We start from the raw sequence: 21,129 nt of genomic DNA, 5'->3' as shown, positions 1-21,129 counted from the left end.
GTAAAGTTAGCTTGTCACAAGGCCGATATACATGACGACATAACCAGGTGTTGAAATGTTTAGCTGCAGGCATCGAAGGGAAACGAAGACAGGTAAATTCAGAAGGTGTTAAGGATAGGGGCTTAGTAATTCAGTTTGTCCGTGAGGGAGAGAAATACAGAAGGGATAAGTTAGTGAGGAGGCAAGGGTGTGGCCGCCTAGAAGGTGCTTGTGATTGGGAAATGCAAGTAGATTTAGGGGGAAAGCTTATTGTTCCTCAGGAAATAGTCTGTACCAGGCAGAGGCCTGACTTAGTGTTGTGGTCAGTGAGTCAACAGATAGTTTATTTCATTGAGCTGACAGTTCCTTGGGAAGACTCAGTGGAAGAAGCCTATGAAAGAAAAAAGCTTAGATATGCAGACTTAGGAGCAGAAGCTGAGCAGCGAGGATGGAAGACTAGGATTTGTCCAGTGGAAGTGGGGTGTAGGGGATTCATAGCAAGATCAGCTGTCTCACTCCTGGGGGAACTCGGAGTGCGGGGACAGAATTTGAGGAAGACAGTGAGGGAAATGTCAGATGAAGCAGCCAGAGCCAGCCAGTGGATCTGGATAAGGAGGAATAATGTCAGTTGGGGGCCAGCAGGGGGAACTACTAAGCAGGGTACATAACTCCTGTTATTAGCATTATTATGTTATTAATTCATGTCTGAACTGTTATTTACCCAGAGGAGTTTATTTTCAGCATTGTTCTTCTTCACATACATTTGTATTCTTTCATCTGAGAGTTGCCTCGTAGAACCAGTCTTAGATTTGATTGTTGACTGATGACTGCATGAGTATAAAACTATGATTTTATTGAGGCTTACAGAAGTTAACCTGAGTCACGTCAGACAGACTTTCATCTTGGATGAATGATCCCATGCTAGCTCACGATGTCACCAGAGTCTCTCTGTTGTTATGGTTTTGATTAAGAAATAGCAGAAATTACATTCTGTGTGTTTAGAGCTTGTTCAGAAAATTAGGGATGCACAATATATATCAGACCAGTAAATTATTGGCTGATAATGGGATATTTGTATGCCTCTGTACTGACTATAGCCATGGCTGGAGGCATTATGTTTTCTGATCGTCTGTCTGTATGCATGTCTATTCATCTATATGTAAGTCTAAATGTAAGTCAGCCCCTTCCATAATGGAATGTCTTTAAATTTGGTACATATATCCACTTGAACTGAGGAAAAAACTGATGACATTTTTGAGGTTGAGGGTCAAAGGTCAAGGTCACTGTGCCCTCACAAAACATTGTTTGGGCCATAACTTAAGAATTCATATGCTAATAATAATTCCTTCAGTTTCAATAGGGTCCCCACACTGTGTGGTGCTCAGGGGAGACATTTGGTCAGATAGTGAACTGGTGACTCTAATCTTGAAACTGTGCTGATTGTATAGATCTTCTGTGTGTGAAGCATCCATGTTTTCACTGACATGGATGGAGACTGTCAGAGACACTGGACATACAGTCACTTCACTGCACTTGCAGACTCGTAGACTTTGGGGGCGTGTTCCCGGCAAGTCTAGGTGTGCTTAGGGCGATCCAAAGCTACAGTCCATCCAGTCCACAAGGGGCCTGAAGCGGACTTTCTGCAGACTTCCAGAGAGTCCGCTTGGGGTGCAGACTACAGCAGACTTCACTGATTCAATAACCCACAATTCATGATGTTGTGGATTATTCAACTGCCAAAGAAACAAGACTTATGAATGTGTAAAATACTTATTGATAGTTAGGTCTATTAAATTGTGCGGGCCAGAAATAATATTCAACCACATCATGATACAGAGATATGTATAAGTATGGGCTGTAGAAGGAATGAAAACACATTTTATTATCGCAGCCTATGGGGCTGTGTATCAGGCTGTGCAGTGGAATAGGCACAGAAGAAGGGGTTCTAATGTAGACTGTAATACCCAGTCTATTGGGTTATAGTCCTGTCCTTATTTACAAACATGTCTGCTTTTGAACATGTGTAGCCTGTCATATAGAGATGCATGAATACATTTTTGTTCAGTCACAAAAAAGGCTATAGATGGAATTTATATCTTCTCATCTGCAGGACCAGATGAGTAGGCACTGTTCATCAAATTATATGACATATATATGAATATGACAGCAGCAATACGTGAACGTTTCCGTGACAATGAGTAAAACAGTCTATAACAGTGTGCCCTCGCAGGCTTTATGTGATGACAGTAAATACGTCACAATATGTACACCTAACGTCCACAAGGGCTCAGTCTGCATGTCCAGAGGGCGGTCCATTTGGATTCAGCCTTTGACATTCTGAACTCAGGCAGCCATCTTGTTTCTGTGTCCACAGTCACACCCACCCAGTGACACGCGATCTTTCTCTCTCTCTCTTAATCAGAGCTCCAGATTGAGAGTTTTGTACAATTTATTAGACTAAATTAATCAGTTGGCTTCTCAGGAACAGACCTGCCGTTTTACATCCAGCCACCAGATGTCCCCAGACTTTCTTCCTGGCCCCATATCCTCACCTGTTGAACATTTGCAATCACCTGGGCTTCCGTCCCCACTCACACACCTGTTCTCAGTGACCTCATCATCCTAGTCAGTATATAACCTGCCATTGTCAGCAGCTGGTTGTAGGATCATCTGCTCATGTTTTCTTGTGGTTTCCCTGCGTTCTTGGTTTTTCCTTCTTGCCTGACTGCCTGGTTTTCATCTCATCTGCCTGTAAGCCTGTTTTCCTCAATGAAAGTATCTTTTCTGAATCCACCTGCTGTCCTCCATGTGGCTCCTCCCTGCCTGTGCTGCTCCACTCAGCTGTAACAAAGAAGTGGACAAACTTAACAAACTTTACAGTTTAAAATCACAGGACCATCAGTTACTTCCTGTTTCTGCTGAAGAACTGCACACTCACACAAACATGGTTCAAATACAGTCAATGAGGAAAGAAAGTGAATTAGAGTGAAGTGAAGTAGAAGAGGAAATGCTGTTTTGTGCCATTATTGATTCCTTATTCTAATTTATGATTAATCTATTAATATTGGATGCAGTTTAGAATGAATATGTTAAAAAATAAATCAAAATAAGCAAATCTAGTGTTTAAAAAACACATTACATCAAAAAGGGTTAGTATATTGCATAATAAACTTTAATTGAGAAAATTAGAGGAACAAACAGGACTGTTTTAATCTATTTATTTGTGTCTGCAGCTCTGCTTGCAAGAGGTATTGGAAGAAGTATGCATATCTTTGACTGCAATATTTAAGTACTAATACCACATACCTTTTTGCGCACACATGTAGGTTTTCCCTGTTTAACTCACTAGACTTATGGGTGTCGGTCCGAGTGTGTTTTGTTTGTCAGGTAAGTCATAGAGCAGACAGGTAGACATGTTTTTGTTTTGTTTATCTGGGTGGCCTTCCGCTAAAGTTAGTTAGCTAGGGTGCTTTTGGTGACAGGTCAGAGTTTTGTTTTAATTGTTTTATGATTGCAAAGTGTAGCCTGTATTGTCACTTTACTACTGTGAATGAATAAACGGCAGCTTGCCTTATTCACTTTACTTTTGTCTGGTTTTATGGTTCTTCACTTACCCCTAGTCTCCTATTGGGTTGTAACATATGTAAATGTAGTTACAGTCAAAGTATGTAAATGTAGTTACAGTAGTTACAGTCAAAGTATGTCATTGTAGTTACAAAGTATGTAAATGTAGTTACAGTAGTTACAGTCAAAGTATTTCTAAAACATGAACATGTACAGAATCAGTAAAATCTGTTCAAAACTCAAGTTTGACTTTTCTCTGTCTAATGCGTCTTCTCTGTCTTTATGTCTCTCTTGTGTTTTGTGACGGCTCCTGTGCTTGGTGCTTTTTGCTGCTGTGGAGCTTTCTGTCTCCAGGGCTGCAGACCTGTTTGGAGGGTCATCAGCAGCATGAGACACACCTGGGCCAGGTATGTGTCTCATGCTCACATAGGTGTGTTGTCCATTAGCCATCATAGATGGAGGTCACCCTGCTGATCAGAGGTGAGTGTAGCGATTACAGCAGTAGATTTCATACTTAATCCCAAAATGTGTAACTATAATCCATGACTCAAAATTATGCCTCCTGTGCAACATTAAAAGCACAATTTTCTCTACATTCTTGTGCCACACTTACTGTGGCTTTATCTTTGGAAAGCTCACCTGTGTAATTAAATCTCTGCCACTAGGGGGATAGGGGAAATTGAAATGTCAGTTCGTTCCCATCTTTTTCCATGTCTTTGAATGCCTTTGACTATGCTGCTGTGAAACAATGTCATGCAAGTCATCACAATCAGGTGGCATTCACAAGTCACATATCAGTATGCACACTCTGCAATAACCTCCTTATCATTTTTGTGAACTTTAACCCAGAAGAGTGCATGGGTATGAGGTGAACCATGGGCTTCAAATTCCACCTGGTGTAACATAATCAATTACACTGTCAAAAGGTTTATCTGGTGACATATTGACTTTTCTTAGAAATACATAGAAGTGTCAATCTAACATATGAGCAGTTGGATCATGACTTCTCCTGAAGAGACCACATCTGTGAGATGAGTTCAAATTATCAAAACCTCTGTTCATACCTTTCTGCTTTAAGGAGACTCTCAATCACTTCTTTCCTCCTCAGATCAGCAGAAGGAGTAAAATCATGTTGTTATTCCAAGTTGTCCGACCGTAGCAAATAGATGACTACACTGCCAAAATTTAGGTGTACTTTGGATTAGTTTGAGTAATCATGAAATTTCTTAATTTTCTGAAGAGAATCCTGGTTTGTCAACTGAAGGTATGTTAGGTATAAAATTTGATGAACACAAACAATTGGCCCAACACTCCATTTTGTCCATCTTTTGGCAAAGCAAGTTACTTCATGAATGGAACTTGTCTTGCAATTAAATCCTGTTCCAGTCTGTTTAAGATGTTGAGTTCTGGTAGAATACTTACCAGATGTAAACTGTCTGCAACACTCTGAGCAGGGAGTGTACCAAAAACAAATTTTCTGTGGCAGGCATAGCAAATCCACATTATACCTTGAGGTATGGCAAGGAAACGTGTGTGTGTGTGTGTGTGTGTGTGTGTGTGTGTGTGTGTGTGTGTGTGTGTGTGTGTGTGTGTGTGTGTGTGTGTGTGTGTGTGTGTGTGTGAGAGAGAGTGAGAGAGTGAGAGAGTGAGAGAGAGAGAGAGAGAGAGAGAGAGAGAGAGTGAGAGAGAGTGAGAGAGAGAGAGAGAGAGAGTGAGAGAGTGAGAGAGAGAGAGAGAGAGAGAGAGAGAGAGAGAGAATAAAGAACGCAAGACTTGATGTCCAAAAAGGAGGCAATAACAAAATGTATTCATGTCCTGTGCAAGACTTCCGTGAACATTCTGACAACATTGTCCATGACCTTCATTTCTTCACATTTCTTATAATTCCTTTCTCCATTTTCTATTTTCACTTTATTACAATAATCACAGTTTGTGGCATACTTCTCTTTAATAGCCACATTTTTTTTCTATATGATGATACTCTTCTGTGGCATGCTCGTCTTTGCTGGCCAACTTTTTCTCCATATAATAACAGCACCATTTTCTCTTCATGCATGTGCCATGTCATTGGCTTCAACATTCATTGTGGCTTGTTCTCTGGAAAGCTCACTTCATGTGAAGTGTAATCACTTGGTGTATTGGGGAAATGGAAATGTCAGATCATTCCCTTCTTTTTGTATGTCTTTGAATGTCTTTGACTATGCTGCTGCACACTACAAACAAAGTCATGCGTCTCACAAGGCCCATATTGGTCCACAAACTCTGCAATAATATCATCATCACTTAGCATCCTAAAGAGCTTTTCACCCAGAGAGTGCATGTATCCGACTTGAACCACGGGCTTGCCATTCCACTTGCTGGTGACATAATGACTTCTCTCAGGAAGACATGAAAGTGGTTATCAAACATTTGAACAGTTTTTCCTATTCATCCAGGACAGGTAAAAAGGGTCGGGGTACAGCATCCATAGTCTCAGCGTCACTTGGTTTCAAACAAATTACATTTGATGAATACACTTCTTTTTAATACCACTCCTTTGTTTTTAACAGTCCTCCTTTACTGTATGTGTGTCTGCCTACTTCTATCTGTGCAATATTAATCGCCTTCGCCCGTCCCTCACACCGCACAGTACTGCCATTCTTGTTCACACCCTGGTTTCTTGAATAGAGTACTGTAACTCACTCCTTTTGGTCTCCTTCTGAAGTCCATTCAAAAACTTCAACTGCTTCAGAACTCTGCTGCTCACATCATCACCAGAACCCCATCCAATAATCACATCACTCCCGTCCTCCAGCAGCTTCACAGACACCCTGTTAAATATCACATTGACTTCAAGATCTTACTCCTCACCTTTAAGGCCATCCACAACCAAGCTCCTCTGTACCTCTCTGAGCTCTTGCACATCCACAACCCCACCCGCACTCTCAGGTCTTTCTCTACCATCCACCTCACTGTCCCTCAAGCCCACCTGACCACCATGGGATCTAGAGCTTTCAGCCGCAACAAATTTATCACTGATAAATGCCACTTACTCTCAATGATGTGAAACTTTACAAACTTCAGACTAATTCTTCTTCTTCTACTGAGTCTGATGAACCACCATGATGATGTACAGATATTTACATTAAGTAATAAATACATTTATTTAGAAATGATCATAAATTAATTATTTCTAAAACATGAACATGTACAGAATCAATAAAATCTGTTTAAAACTCATTTCAGTTCTGAGTTGGACTTTTCTCTGTCTAATGCTATGCTGTTGGACCAATAACATCAAATCAAGCCTAAAAAGTGTCCTGGTGTGTGTGTTCTTTGTTCCATATATGAGTCATGTCCACATGTGAAGCAGTGCTGGCAGTAATAGGAGGGGTTTTATCAGCTCCACCTTCAGGTCTTAAAGCTTCACCTCACTTGAGTAACAAAACACATGTCATTCATCTAAAGAGGAAAATGAGCTTTAAACAAGTGAGTGGAAAAAGGAGTCAGCCAGAGTGGAAAGTTGTGATTCCTTATAGAGGCAACTAGTGTCTGACTAAACACTGAAAGAAGACAGGATGTGTCCAAACTCTGCTGCATCACATGGATGAAATATTGTTGAGTCACCTTGAAAATAAATATGTGGTATGAAGTACTGCAACATGTGCTGTATGTCTAGAGCCATATGTCACTGAAATACTCTGTCACACTGTAGATCTCAACAGCGTCTTATTGTGAAAGTCTGCTCCTGTTCCTGCCCTTCCTGCCTGTCCTGCTTCATGACTCACTCCAGGTACCAGCTCACCTGTGTTGGAGCCTTTTCTCTCTTCGTCTTCAACACTTTGGACTGTTTGAAGAAGCTGTAAGTTGACTTTGTTTGATACTTTAACAACAAGTTTGTCTTTAGTCTCTTTAGGGTTTGTTTCTTGCTCTGTGATGTTTGTAGTCGTCGTTCACTTCTTATTTCAGGAGAAAGTTTGAAGACAAGTCGTGTTGTTGGATTATTGATTTATATGGTGAACAGCTGATGTTCTTTTTCTTTCTTCAGCCATCAGAAAACAAATCAGTGTAAAGTCACACACAACATCACACTAATATTTCCTCTGGAACCTTTAAAACTTCAAGGTTTAGCTTTAGTGTACAACAGGATTGCACAATGAAATGCAGTCACCATTTACAGCTGGCTCTGATATCAAGATTAATCTTTTACTGGACATTTTAATAACCTCTGTGGACTTTGGGTTCCTTCTCAAGGTTCAAGGTTCAGCGTTACTGCCAGTATGCAACAGGATTGCTGTTATATAAAACAGTCTCACAGATATCACTGATGTTCAGTAGATATGTAGCAGATATGTTCTGGGTGGTTTAAATGGCCTGCTGCAGAGCTCTCCTGTCCTGGGCCGTGTACATCTCACACCAGTTTGTAATGGTCCCAGTCAGGATTCATCTATTGCTGCTCTGTAGAAGAGAACAAGAACTTCACATTGTAGTTTCCCTTAACCAGGTAGAGATGTGTGATGACCATGACAGGTTCTCTGTGACGCTGATTGACAGGAAGCTAAAACTGTTCACCTGCTCCACCTCAGCTCCACTGATGTAGACAGGGCTGTGTGTCTTCATCCTAAAATCAATTATAAGTACCTTGTTCTCTGTGAACCATCCTGCATGATTTTTAGCTTCCTCACTGTTGTTTGAAATCTGTTCCACAGCATTTATTTAGCTGACACATTTATCCAAAGAGACTTACAGTGGGAGCATTTAACCCTGTGGATACAACCCCGCAAACTGCAAGTACATCAGCTTCATCAAATACACTGAACTGCTTCAAGCTCAACATCCAGAAACACTGAGACACAGAGAAACAGGACATCAGTCGATGCACCTAAAATATTGTGAAAACTTGTCACTTGTCAGCCTGCAGGTTTTTTTCAATGTAAAAAGAAAACTTTGAGATCAAGCTGTCACTCAAAGGTTTCAGGAGGATTTGCCAGACTGGTTGTAGATTTGTGATGAGCCAGTTTTCTTTGACATATCTGGCACTCGACTTTTGGGAGTCATCTTTACAAATTTCTCAAACTACACAGATGATGTCTTGGACACTGTGTTAGTGTATTTATAAGTCTATCATGTGTCATCAAACTGTCCCAGTTTCAGTAGTGCTGCACTGCTGGGGGCTGATGTTAGATGAGAGCACGTCAGAGTTACAAAACTATCACTAAGTTTAAATGTCCTTGTCTGAGAAGAACACACAAGTCATACTGAAGAAAACAGGCAGGTTGATGATGATCTTAAAGTACAGCTCACACTGAATCTACAAATATGTGTATCATGTGTGTGCTGGGCTGCAGCTGGATGACTCCATCTAGTGGAGTGATAGTAGAAGTAGAGCAGCTGCTGTCTGACTGCATTCAGCTGACACTGATATGAAAGAGAAAATAACAGCAGCTGATCTTTTGACAGGAGAAATGATGTAAAGGAGGATTTGAGTTGATGTGCAGATGAATGATGTGTGTTTCCTCTCCAGATGAAAGTGTGTGTGAGTTGAGCAGCATGAATCGGTGTGAGGACAGAGAGGAGGGAGTCCCTCCCTCTAAAACCACTCTGTGTGGGGAACATGACAGCCAGACCAAAGCTCAGAGGTGAGATGAGGATCTCTAACTGTCCATGACTCTTCTCCATGTCACAGCTCAGCACTCAAACCTCTCTGTGTGTGTTGTGTTCATAATGAATTCATGTGTCCATCAGGATCCATCAGAGACCAGACTCTGCTGGACCTGGACCTGGACCTGGACCTGAGCCCAGCTGTGTGTCCTTAAAGAGCGACTGGTCAAATGGTCGACTCATTAATTTTAAAGTCCATCAGCCCTCTGCTGCAGAGAGGTGAGCTCTTAATAACATTATAATTTTACTGATTCATGTTTTCACTGTTATTTATCCAGAGAAGTTCTTTTGAAACGGTATGTTTATTTTTAGCATCGCTCTTCTTCTTCTTCTTCTTCTTCTTCTTCTTCTTCTTCTTCTTCTTCTTCTTCTTCTTCTTCTTCTTCTTCTTCTTCTTCTTCTTCTTCTTCTTCTTCTTCTTCTTCTTCTTCTTCTTCTTCTTCTTCTCTGGTGTTTGATCCAATATTCTCTGTTTTTAATGCCTCCACTCCGTCAACAGCTGTGGCCGGAGACATCACGTCTCTGGGTTGTCCTTCCGTCTGTACGTCTCATTCCCGTGAACATGACATCACAGAAACACTGTCAGGGAATTTCTTCAGATTTGGCACAAACGTCCACTTGGACTCAAAGATGACCTGATTAGAATTTGGTGGTCAAAGGTCACTGTGACCTCACAAAACATGATGTTGGACATTACTCAAGAGTTCATATGCTGAGTTTTAGTCCTGGTTCGACCCAATATTCACCTTTTTCTAGCCGTGGTTTGGTCCGTCATCTGTTGATTTGTTTAGCCCTGACTTTGTTCAGTCTTTTACAGAAAATGAACCAGTGATACACAGACTGCAGTAATTCAGTGTGAAGACCTTTTATTGTTTAGTTTATTAAACTTCTTGCTGCTGGTGACTGAAGACTGAAAAGTTCATTTTTAACTCCTCTTGTACAAAAGGTGTTTGACGCATCAAGTCTGAACGCACTGATTGAAATACATTTCTTGTTGATAGCTGGTAGTTTCTCCAGAACACACAGATTAACAAATCAACTCAAGAGTCCAGTGATCTCAGCAGTATGATAAATTGTACTACTCTTACCGTTCCTCTTTTGGAAAATCCCTCAAATACTGAGTTGTTTTTCCCTGCCATTTCTCCTTTACTCTTTCTGCTGTTACCTATGTCACTCACCGCTGACTATCAAACCCTCATGCTCTTTCTCTACTGTGGCTGGAGGATAAAAACATTCTTCTTTGGTGGTTTGTCTTCCAGACCAGACTCACCTGCACCCAGCTGTGTGTCCTTCAAGAGTGACCGGTCAAAGCATCAGCCTCTTGTGTTTAAAAATGGACGTGAACAACAGTAAGCTGAATATGACATTAATGTTTATTACATCATAGATGTAGTTTTGAAATTATGAATGTGTCACAATACATTTTGAGCTGACTCTTCCTGAACAGTAATGTAAAGCTTTACTAAAGTGTATGTGTGACTCATAAAACTTGCATACTTTATAAAAACTTTTGTCCATGTCCCCTCCTGGGCTCTGTAGAGTTCTGTATCTGACAGCACCAAACTGGAGAAAGTTTTTGAACAATAGATTTGTTCCTTCAGTGTGTTGCAGCTCCACCTGGAGGCTGCCTGTAGACATGGACCGCAGAACGCATCTGAACCGGGGGGGGGGGGCATAATTTCAAGTCACGCGGAGGGGGTGGGGGGCATATGCATTGAAACAGACAATATTACTGATGTATTAAATAACGTTGCGGAGCACTTTTTTTATTCCGACACCACACAGTCACATCTACAGTACACGCATGAACACGAACACATTCTTGCTCAGATTAACCCCTCTGATCCCACTCTAACACACCCAACAGGCCAAGCCTATTTACACATAAACGCACAGATGAAACTATAGCAAACAACAAAGTACATCCAGTCCACAACCACAACCAAAACTCATCTTGCTGCCTTGAATCTAAATCAACATCATATTCATTATCATCACAAGTCAGCACTCATATCAGACTGATGTGCAGAGCCGCGCACACACACACAAACACACACACACACACACCCAACAACAAAACAAGCGCAGCTGCGCAGTTACTGAAAAGTAACCAGAACGCTGAATTTCTGAACATTACCGCCCCCAACCGCAAAACTCTGAGAATTTATGTTGCACAATAATAGAGATGCATTGATTTTGTGTCTTCTCCCGTCCCGCAGGAGAAAACACATCATTTTATAGGCTATTAATAAAGACATTCATGGGGTTGTTTGTTTCATTTCCCTGGCCTGCATGTCTTTTGACGCACTGGTCAGGAATAGTGCTCCTATTTCGTTGTTTTCATTTAGTTTTTAATGAAATAAAGGCTGTTTCATATTCTATTCTCCTTCTCTGTATTTATTTATTTTTCTACCTTTATATAGCAGTGATTGAGGTTAAGGCAAGCCCGGCGCCAGGATGAAGTTACTTAGGGGGCAGTTAAAAATTACGAGGGGACAAATCTTTATTATGCAACATAGGTTCACACAGTGAGTTATAAAGAGCGCGCAGACGTGCGTAATAGTCGCGCGTAATGACAGCTCGTCACCGGTGAAACACAATAAACTGCACGTCTTCTTTCATGTTTGTCTCATGACAGATGGAGCTGACAGACAGACAGATAGACAGACAGACAGGTGGAGCAAGCGGCAAATTGGTATGAACGCTGGGTCAGGGCATATTCGTCCATTTATGAATAAATGAGTGAGTGAATAAATGGTGACCATTTTTCTGTAAAGTATGTTAATTGGTTTCTGTGGCCAGCAGATATTTTCTCCAGCGAAATATGTTCTACAAGGAGATTCAGCCAGTGGTTGATGTTGAGGGTCTGTTTATCTTTCCAGTTGACTAGGACTGTTTTCTTGGCGATGGCGAGAGCTACAAGAAGAGAGCTGCAGTGGCTGTTTGGGAGGTCAATTGTCATCAGGTCACCAATTAAGCACAGGTTGGGAGATAATGGGATCCTGCAGTCCAAAATGGAGGAGAGTTTTTGGGTGACTGTAGACCAGAAGTGCTGGACGGGTGAACATAACCAGAGTGCATGAAAGTAGGTGTCTGCAGTGTTCTGAGTACACTGAGTGCATGTGTCAGACTGACTAAAGCCCATTCTATTCATCTTTTGTTGGGTGATGTGTGTTCTGTGGAGTACTTTAAATTCGATAAGTTGTATATTAGTGTGTCTTGTCATCTTGAATGTATTTTTGCATATCTGAGTCCAGAAGTCAGGGTCCGATGATACACCCAGCTCTTTTTCCCATTTTAAAATTGGTAAATGTATAGAACTGGTCTTTGACAGTAATTTTTTGTGTTGACATCCTGTTGCTAGGCTACATCTTCTTCTTCTTCTTCTTCTTCTCCTTCTACTGTTTAATGGGGACCCGCGGGACCCGGCGGGACCCGGCGGGACCCAATCCCAATGCAGCCCTCTATGTCAGAGTACAAAAGTTACCCGGGCCATGGCCCCCCTGGGCCCCCGGTTCCGCGGTCTATGCCTGTAGACCTGTATCATCACTCCCCAGTTTCTGCTGTGCTGATCCTGATGTGTCCTTATAGGGAGTGACGGTGTCAGAGCCTACGATATCTACATATCAACTCTGCACTTATTCTGAATTCACATTATGATCCGTTTCACCTGAACTTGACTGAACTTTTCTTGTTGATAGCTGGTAGTTTCTCCAGAAGCTGCTGTGGCTGGAAGGTAAAAAACTCCTCTTTGTTTGTTTGTTCTTCAGGATCCATCAGAGACCAGACTCACCTGCACCCAGTTGTGTTTCCTTCAAAAGTGACCGGTCAATGTTTCGTCCTATTACGTTTAAAGCTGGACAACAGTAAGCTGAATGTAACATTGATGTTTTAACTACTATTGTGTCACAAACCTGAGAAGGTGAGAGCTTTTGTCTCAGAGTGTGAGGTTGTTTTGTAGAAGCAGTAAGTTGGCTGTTTGTTACCTGGCAGTACTGAGCAGTAACTGTAGACTCAGAGTCAAAGATCCCTGAGGAGGGAGTGGATCATCACTCCCCAATCTCTGCTGTGCTGACACTGAGAATTTTCAATGTGATGAGAAGGAGTTTGAACTGGAGTCGATGACCTAAAAGCTGCAGAGAGCCGCAGACCAGACGGTGGATTCTCAGTGGGATCAGCTGTACTAACAACACTTGGTTATCAGAGGGAATGATCTGATTCAGTGTTCTTATAAAACATGAGCTGAATGATGATTGACCTTGTGTCTGTCTCTGTGTGGACAGTGTCTCTGTGTGGACAGTGTCTGTCTCTGTGTGGACAGTGTGTGTCTCTGTGTGGACAGTGTGTGTCTCTGTGTGGACAGTGTGTGTCTCTGTGTGGACAGTGTCTGTCTCTGTGTGGACAGTGTTTGTCTCTGTGTGGACAGTGTCTCTGTGTGGACAGTGTCTGTCTCTGTGTGGACAGTGTCTGTCTCTGTGTGGACAGTGTTTGTCTCTGTGTGGACAGTGTCTCTGTGTGGACAGTGTGTGTCTCTGTGTGGACAGTGTTTGTCTCTGCGTGGACAGTGTCTGTCTCTGTGTGGACAGTGTTTGTCTCTGTGTGGACAGTGTCTCTGTGTGGACAGTGTCTGTCTCTGTGTGGACAGTGTCTCTGTGTGGACAGTGTCTCTGTGTGGACAGACATAATGTGAGCTGATTGTTGATGGTTCCTCCACAGAGTGGACCAGGAGAGCTCAGAGGTTCCCAGTGGTCAGTCTGCCCAGCAGCATCAAACACACCTGGACTCCATATTTATGGTCTGTACATGTACAACAACTACTTTGACATCTATTCTGTTCACAATCATCTCCATGCTGCACTTTTTACACCAGTGGATTGTCAGTGTGTCCAACATGGATCTGATGTTTGATTGTGTCATTCATATAATATTCTGTTCCAGCTGCTGGAGGAGAACATCCTCACTTTTGTGAAGAACGAGCTGAAGAAGATCCAGAAGGTTCTGAGTTCACATTACCCAGAATGCTTCGAGAGTCAGAGGGAGGATGAGGAGGTGTTGGAGGGTGAGGATGAAGAGCAGAGGAGGAGCAGCAGAGAGGCATTTGTGAAGATCACACTGCACTTCCTGAGGAGAATGAAGCAGGAGGAGCTGGCTGACTGTCTGCAGAGCAGTAAGACGATTTCTATAAAGACTGAACAGGATGGAAAGAGGAAATGGAGGAAACATGGGAGGAGTTTACATTTACAAATTCTGCAGACACACTTCAATGTTTCAATTCTCTGATTTTCTGTAGGATCCACTCACTGATATCATTTGTTGTTTGTTTATTCAGGAACTGTTGCTGCAGCGTGTCGACGTAAACTCAAATCTAACCTGCAGAAGAAGTTCCAGTGTGTGTTTGAGGGGATCGCTAAAGCAGGAAACCCAACCCTTCTGAATCAGATCTACACAGAGCTCTACATCACAGAGGGAGGGACTGCAGAGGTCAATGATGAACATGAGGTCAGACAGATTGAAACAGCATCCAGGAAACCAGACAGACCAGAAACAACCATCAGACAAGAAGACGTCTTTAAAGCCTCACCTGGAAGAGATGAACCAATCAGAACAGTGATGACAAAGGGAGTGGCTGGCATTGGGAAAACAGTCTTAACACAGAAGTTCACTCTGGACTGGGCTGAAGACAAAGCCAACCAGGACATACAGTTGACATTTCCATTCACTTTCAGAGAGCTGAATGTGCTGAAAGAGAAAAAGTACAGCTTGGTGGAACTTGTTCATCACTTCTTTACAGAAACCAAAGAAGCAGGAATCTGCAGGTTTGAAGAGTTCCAGGTTGTGTTCATCTTTGACGGTCTGGATGAGTGTCGACTTCCTCTGGACTTCCACAACAATGAGATCCTGACTGATGTTACAGAGTCCACCTCAGTGGATGTGCTGCTGACAAACCTCATCAGGGGGAAACTGCTTCCCTCTGCTCGCCTCTGGATAACCACACGACCTGCAGCAGCCAATCAGATCCCTCCTGACTGTGTTGACATGGTGACAGAGGTCAGAGGGTTCACTGACCCACAGAAGGAGGAGTACTTCAGGAAGAGATTCAGAGATGAGGAGCAGGCCAGCAGAATCATCTCCCACATCAAGACATCACGAAGCCTCCACATCATGTGCCACATCCCAGTCTTCTGCTGGATCACTGCTACAGTTCTGGAGGATGTGATGAAGACCAGAGAGGAAGGAGAGCTGCCCAAGACCCTGACTGAGATGTACATCCACTTCCTGGTGGTTCAGACCAAAGTGAAGAACATGAAGTATGATGGAGGAGCTGAGACAGATCATCACTGGAGTCCAGAGAGCAGGAAGATGATTGAGTCTCTGGGAAAACTGGCTTTTGATCAGCTGCAGAAAGGCAACCTGATCTTCTATGAATCAGACCTGACAGAGTGTGGCATCGATATCAGAGCAGCCTCAGTGTACTCAGGAGTGTTCACACAGATCTTTAAAGAGGAGAGAGGACTGTACCAGGACAAGGTGTTCTGCTTCGTCCATCTGAGTGTTCAGGAGTTTCTGGCTGCTCTTCATGTCCATCGAAAGTTCATCAACTCTGGAGTCAATCTGATGGCAGAACAACAAACAACATCCCAGCTGTCTAAAGTCTTCAGAGACAAATCTAAACTCATACATCTCCACCAGAGTGCTGTGGACAAGGCCTTACAGAGTCCAAATGGACACCTGGACTTGTTCCTCCGCTTCCTCCTGGGTCTCTCACTGCAGACCAATCAGAAACACCTACGAGGCCTGCTGAGACAGACAGGAAGTGGCTCAAAAAACAATCAGGAAACAGTCCAGTACATCAAGAAGAAGATCAACCAGGATCTGTCTGCAGAGAGAAGCATCAACCTGTTCCACTGTCTGAATGAACTGAATGATCGTTCTCTAGTGGAGGAGATCCAACAGTCCCTGAGTTCAGGAAGTCTCTCCACAGATAAACTGTCTCCTGCTCAGTGGTCAGCTCTGGTCTTCATCTTACTGTCATCAGAAGAAGATCTGGACGTGTTTGACCTGAAGAAATACTCTGCTTCAGAGGAGGCTCTTCTGAGGCTGCTGCCAGTGGTCAAAGCCTCCAACAAAGCTCTGTAAGTGGGATTTATTCATCAATAAATACTGCTGCTGTCTTTCAACAGGAGGAAAAATAACTTGTTTCCTTACTGTTGTCTCTTCAGACTGAGTTTGTGTAACCTGTCAGAGAGAAGCTGTGAAGCTCTGTCCTCAATCCTCAGCGTTGTAAAGATCAAGAAACTCATTTATGTTTTTTGTGACTTTGATTACTGGATGTCTGTTTATTTGTCCTTCAGTCATGGTTAGTTGTCACGTCTCCAACATGTTTAGAGTAAAACAGCAATGATTTTAACCTGTACTGGGAAGAGATCATATAAACTGTGTCACCACAAGTCCACACTCAACATTTCAACACAAATATCATTTGTCTTGTTGTTCATTATTTCCTCTCCAGACTGAGTGGCTGTAACCTCTCAGAGAGAAGCTGTGAAGCTCTGTCCTCAGTTCTCAGCTCCCAGTCCTCCAGTCTGAGACACCTGGACCTGAGTAACAACAACCTGCAGGATTCAGGAGTGAAGCTTCTTTCTGTTGGACTGCAGAGTCCACACTGTGCTCTGGAAACTCTCAGGTCAGGATTCATTAACCCATTAAAGAGCTTGAATGAATGAATTCTAAACTTAAATATATTTACAGTTCACTGTTCATTAATATGCATTGTCCCTGATAAATAAACAAATAAATAAATAAAATAAATAAATGTGATAGAGTTGCCACTGTGAGAATCCTAGCATGCTTATGTTATCATGTAGCTCAAAACACCCAGTGAACTAATACACCCTCACAGAGCTGCTAGCATGACTGTAGACTCTTTAACATTCAGATCACAATGACATGGTTACAGTTAACTCTCTGATTCAGTCATTGTATTGATCAGTTATTGATTTGGAGACAGTTTCTTCTTGTGTTTGAGTGACACAGCAGGACCCTCAGATGATCTGCCATGTGTGTTGTTTTGTGTGTTTGCAGTCTGTCAGGCTGTCTGATCACAGAGGAAGGCTGTGCTTCTCTGACCTCAGCTCTGAGCTCCAACCCCTCCCATCTGAGAGAGCTGGACCTGAGCTACAATCATCCAGGAGACTCAGGGGTGAAGCTGCTGTCTGCTGGACTGAAGGATCCACACTGGAGACTGGACACTCTCAGGTATGAACACTGGTGGAACATAAAAAGGAGATATTTGTGTAGGAGGTCTCCAAGGAGAACATCTCCAGGAACAAAAATGATAATTGCCTGTTGGTAATAATTGATGCAGTTTGGACAGATCTCTGCATGTTAAAGGAACTCAGACGCTACATTCAAGTGTGTTATCAACCTTGTGGACTGTTCCTTTATCAGTGTATAACAATATGTGTATGAGAGTGATGTAATGTCCATGTGTGCATGCTGAAAGAGGAAGTGCTGCTCTGACCCCCCTCCTTCTTTCAGGGTGGAGCCTGGTGGAGTCCGATGGTTGAGACCAGGTGTGAGGAAGTGTAAGTGTGTTTTTAATTTGATTCATGAAAGCAAAACATCTTCAAACTGGGACATCACTCATTCAAATTTCTGAGTGTCAATATATCAGTTCCTCCAGGATCTGGTGGCCTTTTTTTGGGATTGATGTGGCCTGAAATGTCATGGACAAAACGAGTATAGAAGTGGAGAGAAAGAGAGCCACCCCCTCTCTCTGTCAAACTCCGATCAAATGTTAAATCTAATCAGTGCTGATCAAATATGAACCAAGATTCAGTGACTGTGTTGCCTATTTCTCACCTCAAATGTTTTCAGAAACATATTTTAGTGAAGTGTTTCACTTTAATACGAGAACATTTGTTACCAGACATCTGTGGATTTTTGTTCCTGTCTTTAATTAAGATAAGATTGTTGCACAAACCAGGCTCTTGATTAAAGATAGGAGGCTGAGGAGGATTGAGATGTGCTGAGATCACGAGACTATGGTGGTGAAATCATCATTCAACATGGCAGTGCCCTGCTGCTAGATCGGATTCAACACTTCTTCTACTTTTGTGCCAAAATATAATATGCATATATATTATGCAAATAATATATAATGTGCAAATATGAAAAAAAACATCCTGACTGCATCACACCCAGCCAACACAGCACGATATCATATGCGATTTAGTGTGGAGAACTTAAAAAAGATTCATCGATCACTGTTACCACCAGTTCACAATGGAGGGAGAAATCAATAACCTGGACCACCTGACTCCCAAACCGGCCAAAAGGAAAAGATAGCATTAATCCACTGACACCAATGACCCACACACCACCAATATTAGGGACAGTATATAGCAGTGACAAAAAAAAAGGATGTTCACAGCATCAAAGACCTGAAATTGAGTCTCAGATTTACTCACCATTTAATTTCCAGAGAGAAAACATCAACCTCTGCACCTCAGTCTAACTGCTCACTTCTCAGAAGGACATAAATCAAAAAGAAAACAAAATATTGAAAGAAACTTTTGACATTCAAACATGAAGCATGCGTGATAATCTAATCTTTTCTTACATCCCTGACAACACAATAGACAACAGCGATGCATTCATCAAAAACTTCATATTCAGGGTGCCCACTAGCTCACCTGGTAGAGCAGATGCCCCATGTACAGAGACTGTGTCCTTGCCACAGCAGCCGCGGGTTTGATTCCAACCCTTGAACCTTTGCTGCATGCTATTCTCTTCCCTTTCATGCTACAACTGTAACTACAACTACAACTCTATCAAATATATGCAATAAAGCCCCAACAAATATCTTTAAAAAGCAGGAGTCTCATGATAACAGAGATACAGAATCAATACCCTGCATGCAGCTCCATCCTGGTTGGATGAATTTGAGTTAATTTTTGCAATCACAACCTCCTGGAGGAAGTGATCATTGAACAAATGATAGATGAATAACTGCAGCTGTATTGTGTCTTCTTCTCTCCATCAGATTCCTGTGAACTCACCATCGACACAAACACAATAAACAAAAACCTCAAACTGTCTGACAACAACAGGAAGGTGACACGTTTGGAGGAGGATCAGTCATATCCTGATCATCCAGACAGATTTGACAGGTGGAGGCAGCTGCTGTGTAGAACTGGTCTGACTGGTCGCTGTTACTGGGAGGTCGAGTGGAGAGGAGGGGTTGATATTTCAGTGAGTTACAGAGGAATCAGCAGGAGAGGAGACAGTGATGACTGTGTGTTTGGAAGGAATCATCAGTCCTGGAGTCTGGAGTGCTCTGCTGGTGGTTACTCTGTCAGGCATAATAACAGGAGAATAGAACTCTCCTCCTCCTCCTCCTCCTCCTCCTCCTCCTCCTCCTCCTCTGGTAGAGTAGCAGTGTATGTGGACTGTCCTGCTGGCACTCTGTCCTTCTTCAGAGTCTCCTCTGACACACTGATCCACCTCCGCACCTTCAACACCACATTCACTGAACCTCTTTATCCTGGGTTTGGGTTCTTCTGGCCTGGTTCCTCAGTGGTTCTGTGTTCTCTGTAGGAGTGAGAGTCTCCTCCTGTTAGAGAAACCTTCTCACTGCTGAACACATCAGTTGAGTGTGTACAGGATGTCACACAGCTGATGTTAGTTCTGTCCCACCATGTGTCCCTGGTTAGATTCTGGTGGGGGACCTTTGCTTTATGTCCCACCCCTCTCTGTCTCTCTCTGTGTCCATGTTTGCTGTCTGCAGCCCCGACGTATCTGTAAAGGCAACATGTACATGATGGATGATCAAATCAATCATTGTTTATGACACTGAACTTCTGAACACATTGTCCCTGACTGTGTGTGAATAAAGACTTTATACTGCTGACTCATCATTGTTTGTTGTGTCTCACTGATGTCAAACTTTACAAACTTCAGACTGACTCTACTTTTTCTACTGAGTCTGATAAAACAAGGTGACCAGCTTCATTTATTTGTTGTTTTACAGCACAATGAAATGTGGGCTGTAGCTCCTTCACACTGCACACATACAACATATATACATAAATTTACATTAAAAAATTCATACAGCCAGTCTGTGGGCACATCTCCTCTCACCACATACCTCTGAGTTGTGTGTTTTGTTTCCTTTGTTTTACATTTCAATTCCTCCTCTCCTGGCCCTACTGACCTCACAGATTCCTCCATTTATCTGCTCCTTATTTTTAATATTTCATGGCAAACTTTTTTAGTTTAAAAGTTTTTCCACCTTTTTGTGATCAAACATTTGAGCAGCTGTAACAGAATTTATGCTCAAGAAACCACATCTCTGAGACCAGTTAAAATTACCAAAATTTCTATTCATACCTTCTTGCTTAAAGAGACCCTCAATTATTTCTTTCCTCCTGAGATCAACAGAAGGAGCAAAACCATGTTGGAATTCAATGTTGTCTGACCATAGGAGGCAGGTGTCTTGGAACACCTTGCCAAAATATTAGTGTACTTCGGATTGGTTTGAGTAACTTTTATCCATCATCAAATTTACAGTTGTAGTCCATTAAAAAAAAAACTATCATCAGCATTAAGCATGCTTGCACTAAAATACTTGGACAGTGTCAATATTTCTTCACAAGTACCTCTTCCACCTAGGAAAAGAGTTTGAGCACACTTCGCTTCATTTGTTTCATCCAGTAAAATTTTGAGAGGACAGTTCCCTTCTGCAGGAGCAACATAAAACACACAACTGAAGTACTGACCACAGACCTCTTGGGCCACATCAACTGGTTTTAAACACATGTCCATCAACATACTTTACTGTTATCCATGAAACACAAATTTGTCATTGTTGATATTCATAGCTGTACAGTTTTCTGTTCTTTGAAGTACATTGGTATTTTCTGCAAAATTTGATGGAACACAAAC

General features: G+C 42.3%; 1 protein-coding gene across 9 annotated transcripts; it reads left to right on the top strand.

The window, feature by feature from the left end:
- The first annotated feature begins 3,915 nt into the window (after window positions 1-3,915).
- On the top strand, window positions 3,916-20,102 carry LOC117249946 (NLR family CARD domain-containing protein 3-like). Of its 9 annotated transcripts, none has more exons than XM_078165722.1 (12): window positions 3,916-3,950; window positions 7,238-7,384; window positions 9,268-9,402; window positions 10,443-10,532; window positions 12,954-13,049; window positions 13,900-13,978; window positions 14,122-14,350; window positions 14,513-16,316; window positions 16,694-16,867; window positions 17,266-17,439; window positions 17,722-17,768; window positions 19,229-20,102. In XM_078165722.1, the coding sequence occupies exons 1-12, from the start codon at window positions 3,931-3,933 to the stop codon at window positions 19,780-19,782; spliced, it is 3,549 nt and encodes a 1,182-aa protein (XP_078021848.1). In that variant the 5' UTR covers window positions 3,916-3,930; the 3' UTR covers window positions 19,783-20,102. The 9 variants fall into 9 exon arrangements, with proteins under 9 accessions (XP_078021848.1, XP_078021847.1, XP_078021849.1 ...); XM_078165721.1 differs by having other exon boundaries at window positions 10,431-10,532; XM_078165725.1 differs by lacking the exon at window positions 3,916-3,950 and adding an exon at window positions 9,047-9,161 and having other exon boundaries at window positions 10,431-10,532.
- Window positions 20,103-21,129: the final 1,027 nt, after the last annotated feature.

This window comes from Epinephelus lanceolatus, chromosome 24 (genome assembly GCF_041903045.1).
Source record: "Epinephelus lanceolatus isolate andai-2023 chromosome 24, ASM4190304v1, whole genome shotgun sequence".
Lineage (NCBI taxonomy): Eukaryota > Metazoa > Chordata > Actinopteri > Perciformes > Serranidae > Epinephelus > Epinephelus lanceolatus.
The sequence above is the reverse complement of the archived record's forward strand: the minus strand, read 5'-3'. Positions and strand labels throughout refer to the sequence as shown.